We start from the raw sequence: 9,601 nt of genomic DNA on the forward strand, positions 1-9,601 counted from the left end.
GGCTCAGACACCTACTCCTTAGGAAAAACCTGGCACTTGTAATTGTCTTCCCATCTGTGGGTCTCCTATCCAGGGGAAAGGGCCTTGACTATACCACGTTCCATCCCTTTTACTCATCTCTTTGTGGTTTCCTCTTTCTGTCTTTAGTTGTAGGAGACTTTTTCTGCTAGATTTCAGGTCTCTGTCGTTAGTAGTTGTTCTGTAAATAGCTGTAATTTCGGGGTGCCTGTGAGAGGAGAGGGGCTCAGCACCTTCCTACTCCACCATCTTGACCAGTCTCCTGCTCGTTAACTCTTTCATGCATTCAGGTACATCATCAGCATTGTGTCAGGTGATGGAAAGCATTTCAGATTCTTTCCTGGAATCTCACTTTAGTAGAACCTTGGTAGAATAAATATGAAGATACTGGGAGATCAAGGACCAAGAGAAAGGTGCTCACCAAGAGAAGGAAGATAGGGAGGGTGTTACTATGGACAGAGTTCTCTTAATTTAGAAATAGATCACAACTGATCTGACAAGTGACCACTTTGCCAAGAAAGTGTCACAAGACATTGAAACTTTAACGACTACTTAAAAGGTTTGGTACTTAACCTCATTCATCAGATATGTATTTTTAAAGATGATGAATATACACTGAGATGTCGTATTACATCCTCCTTGCTCCTCTTCTCTCCCAGACACTCATGTTTTTGTCTATTCAAGGCTGCCATTCTGAGCCTGATCCCATCGTGGGCCTTCTACAGCAGTGTGTTTCAGAAGATGCTGCTGACTCGTTACGTGGACTACCTCAAGAAGAATGCCAACATCAGATAGTGCTGGTGAACTCGTGTGCCATCCAGCATTGCTTTCCTCACCAGATTCTGCGTTGGCCACAGAGGACACAGGAACAGACCAGTACCTTTTACTTCCCTGAAACTGGAGCATGCCAGCTGGTGAGCTGGTATTGTCTGGCGTTAACGAAGGGTGCTCCCCTTAGACATCATCAGGCTCCAAGCACTGACAGTGCTGGTGGCAGCTGTCTCTTCTGAGACTGTCATTTGCATTTGCGGTGTGAGCAAAGATTATGTGCTGCTTCTCTGGTTATAAAAGGAGTCTTAGAGATTTGGTTGGAATTTATGGTACATTTAGGTGTTTTGGAGGAAAGCAGATACAGCACAGAAAACTCACCTTTGTTTTTGCAATTTTACTCAAGTCTGGAGAGCTTTGGGAGAGCTGTGATGTAAAAACGTGTTGTGCAATGGGGTTTTAATAGTTAAAGAAGAGAAGAGTGTCTGTATGTAATACTGGAAAATTTCTGTATGGGATTATATAGTGAGAAGAAAGCTGCTGATTCTTTGAATATTGAAAACAATTATACCTAGTAATCTACTTTTATAGCTATATTATAGACTATCTGAAGTCACTAAACATTATCAAGATTGCAGTAGTTCTTGAGTAGTCACTGGTTCTCAAACTGGCTTCCTTAGAGACCCAGGAAACTGTCTAAGAGAATAGGTGGGGCAATGGCTACTTCAGGGCAGTTTCTGGGAACCCCTTGTTTCAACTAATGCTGCACCAGATTTATCTATTTCAATTCCATGTAAGACTGTGTTTATAAAAATAAAAACAAAAAATGATACATCGCTAAATAAAAGTAGTTTAAAAAACCGTTGTTCTAGTGCAGGAGTTGATATCTACAGAAATGAGGTTTTTACAGGTCTCCAGTTCTTGGGGTGCTGGACTGAGGGTTTCAGCTGTCAACATACATAGGGTGGCATGCTGGGGAATTACTCATTCAAGTCTTGAGGGAGTTGAGGGGGGAGTATGCCAGCTGGTGAGCTGGTATTGTCTGGCGTTAACGAAGGGTGCTCCCTTTAGACATCATTAGGCTCCAAGCACTGACAGTGTTGGTGGCATCTATCTCTTCTGAGACTCATTTGCATTTGTGGTGTGAGCAAACGTTATGTGCTGCTTCTTTGGTTATAAAAGGAGTCTTGGAGATTTGGTTGGAATTTATGGTACATTTAGGTGTTTTGGAGGAAAGCAGAGAATAGAACATTTAAAACCTTGGTAAACTTAGAATGTGAACTATAAATCTGCTCTGAGGAAAAGACTGGGAAAGTTTATTCATTTGAAAGTATAGACATCTACCTATATTTTCTCAGTTATGGGTAACAATAATAATTATAAACAGAACATTTTAATGTACTGATTATTAACCTGGGGTCTTTCAGTCCTAAGCTCTCCCTTTTATACTCTGATCAATGATGATGCTCTGAGAAAGCTTCAAACTTAAGATGTTCACACCAGCTGGCTTTGTGTTAGATTCTGCCTGCTGCTGCTAAGTCGCTTCAGTCGTGTCCAACTCTGTGCATCCCCAAAGACGGCAGCCCACCAGGCTCCCCTGTCCCTGGGATTCTGCCTAGGGGAAGCAAATTTGGAAGAGTGAAAAAATAGAAGGGGCTAAGGAAACTTCTTCCTGTTTGCACTTCTGTTTCCATTACTCTGTAGAGAGAACAGCTTTAGCCAGATTCAGCATCAACCAAGGGGCAGCCTGTAAGGATGTGAGCACTAGCCCCACAAAGCCCTCTTTAGGAATCTGAGCATTAACCCTGCAGGGGCCCCACTCAGAGCATCCAGTTCCCAGAAACATCACCTCTTCCTTTTGGTTCCACCAGCTCTGCAATTACTGATATTTGAGTTACTTTGTATCCTTTTTTGGCTCTTTCAGCTTTGGTGTTACCAGTTCCCTCTCTTAAATTCTCTGTTTGAAACAGTGTTTTTGTTTTTTTTGTGACTAGACATAACTGTGACTGAAAATGAAAGTCGCTCAGTCCTATCCGACTGTTTGTGACCCGATGAACTACACACTCCATGGAATTCTCCAGGCCAGAATACTGCAGTGGGTAGCTGTTCCCTTCTCCAGGAGATCTTCCCAACCCAGGGATCGAACCCAGGTCTCCCACACTGCAGGCGGATTCTTTACTAGCTGAGTCAAGAGGGAAGCCCAAGAATACTAGAGTGGGTAACCTATCCCTTCTCCAGCAGATCTTCCTGACCCAGGAATCTAACTGGGGTCTCCTGCATTGCAGGTGGATTCTTTACCACCTGAGCTATCAGGGAAGCCTGTGACTGGACCTGACCTAATTTGTCACATTGATTATCTTGCTCTATCTATGAGGCAGCCTGGTTGTGTGGAATCTCTTTTTTATGATGAAGAATCAAATCTCCTTATCAGCCAGTATCCCAAGAGGAAACAGAAGGCATGATTGAGAAATGTGAGGAATTAATTGCAAATGTGTGGGGAGAGTGTTAGGTAAGTATCCCGAGCTAGTGATCGAGGGGTGCTTTTACTACCCCAAGGTCTGAAAGGGCTAGGAAAGGAGGAAATATTAGGAAGATTGGGAAGGAGAGAGGCAGAGAGAGAGGGGCATTGTATAAGAAGCACTGCCTCAGAGGAGCTGTGACCTGCGACTGAAAGATGCTACTAGGCTGTGGCCACACCATAGAGAGGGAGAGGTGAATTGCAACATTGTGGTTTACAGTAAGAAACATATATTTCATTTTCATTCCCATTCTTTGGAATTTCCTAAATGTTACGATCTATAAATATGTCGATTGTTTTTCATAGTTAGCCCCTTTCAGCTGCACTTGAGTTTATGTTAATGAGGTTGCTTTTAGAAAGCCCCTAAAGATGATAGTTGGTTGCCAAGGGACCAACCACGTGACTAGAGTTGGAACTTTTAGCCCCACTCCTCAAAGTTCGGGGAGAGATGAGTGGTGGAGATTGAGTTCAATCACCAATGACCAAAGATTTAATCAATCATGACTATACATAGTCATGAAGTCCATGAAGCCTCCACAAAATATGAACTATAGTTATGGGGTTTTGAGAACTTCCAGGTTGGTGAACACGTGCAGGTGCTGGGACAGTTTCGTGCCCACAGTGGGCATGGAAGCTCCACATGACTTCACACATACTTTGACCTATGCACCTGATTTATCTGGCTGATCCTGAGTTGTGTTCCTTTGTATATAAACTGGTAATTCAGTAAGTAGTCTATTTTCCTTAGAACTGTGACCTATTCTAGCAAATGATCACACCTGAGGAGGGGCTTGTAGGAACTCCTGATTTATAATCAGTTGGTCAGAAGCCCAGGTAACAGCCTGAACTTCAATTCCCATATGAAGTGGGAGCAGTCTTGAGGGACTGAGCTCTGAACCTGTGGGATCTAATGCTGTCTTCAGGCAGATAGCGTCAGAATTGAGCTGAATTGTAGGACATCCACCAGGTGTCCAAGAATTGCCTGGTGTGGGAAAATCTCCCCAAGCAGCTGATGATCAGAATTACTTGAGAGTAGCAAGAAGGATGAATGGAAAAACAGGGGTGTTTTTCCTTTACTGGAATGATATCCAAACATTATTCTCTCCTGAATCTCCAACTGGTGCCTCCCACTGGACATATCCAACTGGAAACTCATTGATGTATTTCATAAGATCAATCTCCTTAGATACCAAGGTGTGGGTGGGGAGGGAGAAGGATAGAGACTGGATCTGGAGGAAAGGGTTGCAATATACATCCCACATATTAAGAGATTTCCCAAAGTCGTACCATTAATAGTTGCTAGCGCCTAGATTGGGACATTAAACTTCTTTTCTTACTTTACTTCACTCTATGTTTCAAAGGGGGTAAAACTTTAAGCCAAAAGACTATGTATCTCATTGTGAAATTTGTGATATCAACAAAGTGGGAGGTATTTTATAGACATTAAATGCTGATCTACTAAAATATGAGACAATCTCTCTTGCTAGCTGTACTAATTACTACTGCTATGTAGTAACTGACTTCCCAACTTAGTGGCATAAACTGACAACCATCTTCTTGTGCTTATGGATTTTGGGGGTCAGAAAAGGCACAATGAGAACGTTCATTTTGCTTCATGATGTCTGGGAGCTCAGCTGGAAAGACTCAATGACCAGAAATGATTCAGTTTCTGGAGATGGCATCATTGGAAGGGTTGCTTGGTTACATGTCTGACAACTGATGGAAGTTGTTACCTGGGACCCTGGATGGGGCTGTGGGATGGAAATGCATCCATGGCTTCTCTAAATGCTCCTTGGTCTTCCTCGCAGCATGGTGGCTGGGTTCTATGAATGCGCATCCCAAAGAGAACTAGGAGGGAGCCACAGTGTCTTATATGACTTAACCTTGGAAGTCACATGGCATTATTTGAAAGGCATCTCAGATTCAATGGGAGGGAACACAAACTCCACCTCTTGATCGGAGAAATATCACATGTTATAGGAAATATTGTTGTGAACATCTTTGGGAAATGAGCCACACTAATTACCCTTACTATAAGTTTGTCCTGGCCTGTATCAATTATGGAAAATAACTGCATTTCAACTATCAATGGAACAACTTTTAAAAGTGCAGACATTGTGTTTCTAAACCTTTATTTCAATCCCTGGTAAATTTGCCTTTGGGGAAGAACTTATACAACCGGTAGCTGAGGTGAAAAAAGGAATGCAGTTCAGCTAATAAAACCAGAGCCAGATTTTAGATGTAATTTTTAGCTGTGTTAAATAGGGGTTTTTCTGGTGTGTTAATCCTGGGTTGAAGGACTGATTATCTAACGAGATTTTTGAGGGTTTTTAAGAGAGAATTTCCTCATAGGAAAGTCTTAAGATGTTGGACTGGATGAAATGAGGGTAGAAAAATTCTGTATTTTAAGATCTTTATTCCCATCACCACTAGCACTAGGCAATAACTTGTTGAGTACTAATCATGTGTCAGTTCAGTTCAGTCGCTCAGTCGTGTCTGACTCTTTGTGACCCATGGACTGCAGCATGCCAGGCCTCTCTGTCTATCACCAGCTCCCAGAGTTACTCAGACTCATGTCCGATGAGTTGATGATGCCATCCAACCATCTCATCCTCTGTTGTCCCCTTTTTCTCCAGCCTTCGATCTTTCCCAGCATCAGGGTTTTTTTTTTTTCAGATGAGTCAGTTCTTTGCATCAAGTGGCCAAAGTATTGGAGTTTCAGCTTCAGCATCAGTCCTTCCAATGAACATTCAGGACTGATTTCCTTTAGGATGGACTGGTTAGATCTCCTTGCAGTCCAAGGGACTCTCAAGAGTCTTCTCCAACACCACAGTTCAAAAGCATCAATTCTTTGGTGCTTAGCTTTCTTTATGGTCCAACTCTCACATCCATACATTACCACTGGAAAAACCATAGCCTTGACTAGACGGACCTTTGTTGGCAAAGTAATGTCTCTGCTTTTTAATATGCTGTCTAGGTTGGTCATAACTATTCTTCCGATGAGCAAGCATCTTTTAATTTCATGGCTGCAGTCACCATCTACAGTGATTTTGGGGTCCAGAAAGATAAAGTCTGTCACTGTTTCCATTGTTTCCCCATCTATTTGCCATGAAGTGATGGGACCAGATGCCATAATGTGTCAGGACTATGTAAATTCTTCTTATGTAATAACTTAGGAAATAGGTAAGAAATCACATTATCATTACCTTCATTTTACAGATGAGGAAAGTTAATTGTGAGCCGCAGTGAAGTGAGCCACAGAAAAGTTGAGTAAGCTGTATAGATTCACCTGACCAGTGAGTGACACAGCTGGGATTTGAAATGGGTCCTCTTCCAGTGTCTGTACCTGCCTGGATAAGATTCTTGAACTGGAATTAATAGCAAGGAGTGAACACTATTGCCCCTGACTCTGTATTTTTCACTTTCACATGTCGTGGAGAGAGAGGCGGAATCAGGCTTTGCAACCAGGCCCACGTGTCTTGATTTCAACACTGACCATTTTCCAAATTTACCATCATCTGGGAATCATTTGGGAACAGGGAGGCTTGCCAAATTTCATGGAACTTTTGTTTCCGCTGAGTAGTACTGGACTCTTGTTTCTTTCTGTTTGGAGGGCTTAGGACCCCAAGGAACAGCATTAGCAGCTGCTCGTCCTTCCAGCCTTCCATCTGTATTACCTCCCTAGATGCCAAATGCGGAAGAATCTCTCTGACAACACTTGGAGCAGGAAAATGAGGTGATTATGGGCTGCTGCTCTGAAAAAGTTGGGAGCTGTCGCTGGGGCAGTTCCCTCAGGCATCATCCATTTCTTGTTCTTGTGGGATGGGAACCAGAATGCCCTACTTCAAAAAGATTTTTTAGCCAGTGCTTGCCAAAGAAAGCTGAAGACGGTCATCCCAAGGTCAGCATGATTTTAATCATGTTTGTCTGCTTCCGATGCCAAAAAAACGATGATTATTCTCATTGTAGTTTATCCACTGTGCTTGGGACTCAGTCTGTTTTAACTGGTGACTGCCCTCTAATGGTCTAGGACAGGCACTGTTGGGTTTTTCTCCATAATCCTGTAGGAGTTTTAGAACACAGAATCCAATTTGGGGAAAGGAATCTCTCAGATTGTTTTTAGTTCTTTTTTAAAAATTGAGGCATAATTAACTTATGGGGCTTCCAAGGTGCTGCTAGTGGTAAAGAACCTGCTTGCCAGTGCAGGAGACATAAGAGATAGGGGTGGGGAAGATCCCCTGGAGGAGGGCATGGCAACACACTTCAGTATTCTTGCCTGAAGAATCCCCATGAACAGAGCCTGGCAGGCTACAGTCAAGAGGGTTGCAAAGAGTCAGACATGACTTAGCATGCACACACATAACTGACATATAACATCATATTATGAAAAAATATTTGAAATAACATTAATTTCAAGTGTACAACATAATTCAATACATGTATATATTGCAAAATCCTCACCACAATAAGTTTCATTAACATTCATCATCACACATGGTCACAAACATTTCTTTCTAGTGATGGGAACTTTTTAGATCTAGTCTCTTGCTGCTGCTAAGTTGCTTCAATCATGTCCGACTCTGTGCGACCCCATAGATGGCAGCCCACCAGGCTCCCCTGTCCCTGGGATTCTCCAGGCAAGAACACTGGAGTGGGTTGCCATTTCCTTCTCCAAGGCATGAAAGTGAAAAGTGAAAGTGAAGTTGCTCAGTTGTGTCTGACTCCCAGCGACCCCATGGACTGCAGCCTACCGGCTCCTCCGTCCATGGGAGTTTCCAGGCAAGAGTACTGGAGTGGGGTGCCACTGCCTTCTCCGGATCTAGTCTCTTAGCCCCTTTCAAATATACAACATAGCGTTGTCACCTTTGGGGTTCTCAGGTGGTGCTAGTGGTAAAGAACTTGCCAGCCAGTGCAGGAGACGTAAGGGTGGCAGGTTCGATCCTTCGAACCTGAGGGCATGGCAACCCACTCCAGTATTCTTGCCTGGAGAATCCCATGGACAGAGGAGCCTGGGGCGCTACAGTCTGTACGGCTGCCGAGAGTTGGACATGACTGAAGCTACTGAGCCTGCGTGCACACTGCTACCTTTAGTTGCCATGCTTCACATTATATCCCCAGGACTTGCTTGTCTGAGGATATGATAATGTCATAACTGGATGTTTTTACCTTCTGACCACCCTCCCTCACCCATTCCCCCACTGCACCCTGCCTCTGCTAACCATCAGTCTGCTCTCTGTATCTATGAAAATGGGTTTTCGAAAAAAGATTCCACGTATAGATGAGATCATATTGTATTTATCTCTTCTGTCTGACATTTGTCTTAGCATAATGCCTTCAAGGTCTAGCCCTCAATTCATTTTTTGAGCTGTTCTGTGAGTGCGTGTGCTTGTGTATCTGTGTAGGGTGTCATCAAGAGAGAAAGAGCAGGCAGAGGGGAGAGAAGGAGGGTGAAGGGGGTGGTTCAGGCTGTAATGCGAGTGATGGGGAGTGGTAGATGAAGCTTCACTCGCTTGCCCGCTGCTCATCTCCTGCTGTGGGCCCAGGTTCCTAAGAGGCCTAGGACTGGTAGCAGTCCACCCGCCCAGGGACTGGAGACCGCTGGGCTAAGGCACTTAGCCTTTTCAGTAAAATTACTTCAATAGTAAAATTAGAAAGATCTTATTATATGATCAATAATTTCCTATTCAGCTCTTATAGTCTATACATCTCAAGTAAGTTTTGAAAATAAACTTTTTTCTGAATCTTTAAAAGATGATTTTCCTTACTGTAAAATACATGCAGTGTACGAAATATAGAAACTGTAGAAGAAAGAGAAGAAAATAAAGACCGCCATTTATCCCATCACCCAGTATTAACCATTCTTTACTGGTTAAGGATTTTCTTTTCTACATTTTCTCTCTCTGTGTGTTTGAGACACAGACTTTACATTCTGCATCTCCCTTTAAGATTATAGCATGGAATTTCCTTGTGTTAATCAGTATTCAAAAGATGATTTACAATGGTTACTTAATATGACTAAACATATTTATTGTATAATTTTTTTTGCTTTGCATTTAGATATTTTCAGATTTTTAAAATTTTATAAATAACTTATAACAATATATTAGATTGGCCAAGAGGTTCATCTGGGATTTTCTATAAGATGGTATTTATTAGACTGTAAATTGTTCACAAAGCTGAGCAGCAACTGACAATTAATTTTAGAACATTTCCTCACCCCACATAGGAAGCCCATACCCATTAGTGGTCACTCTCTAATCCACATGCCCCCTCCCCAGCCCTAGGCAACCACTAATC

The 9,601-nt window shown here is 42.7% G+C and overlaps 1 protein-coding gene across 6 annotated transcripts in view; it reads left to right on the forward strand.

Moving 5' to 3' along the window:
* The window catches only part of HSD17B3 (hydroxysteroid 17-beta dehydrogenase 3), a 66,955-nt gene extending 65,305 nt beyond the window's left edge, over positions 1-1,650 (forward strand). For all 6 annotated transcript variants that reach the window (XM_042243037.2, XM_060410851.1, XM_060410854.1 and 3 more), the window contains one exon: positions 703-1,650. In XM_042243037.2, the coding sequence (XP_042098971.1) occupies positions 703-813 (111 nt within the window). In that variant the 3' untranslated portion in view covers positions 814-1,650. The remainder of the gene's footprint in view (positions 1-702) is intronic.
* The last annotated feature ends 7,951 nt before the right edge of the window (positions 1,651-9,601 follow it).

This window comes from Ovis aries, chromosome 2 (genome assembly GCF_016772045.2).
Source record: "Ovis aries strain OAR_USU_Benz2616 breed Rambouillet chromosome 2, ARS-UI_Ramb_v3.0, whole genome shotgun sequence".
In the NCBI taxonomy this organism is placed as follows: domain Eukaryota; kingdom Metazoa; phylum Chordata; class Mammalia; order Artiodactyla; family Bovidae; genus Ovis; species Ovis aries.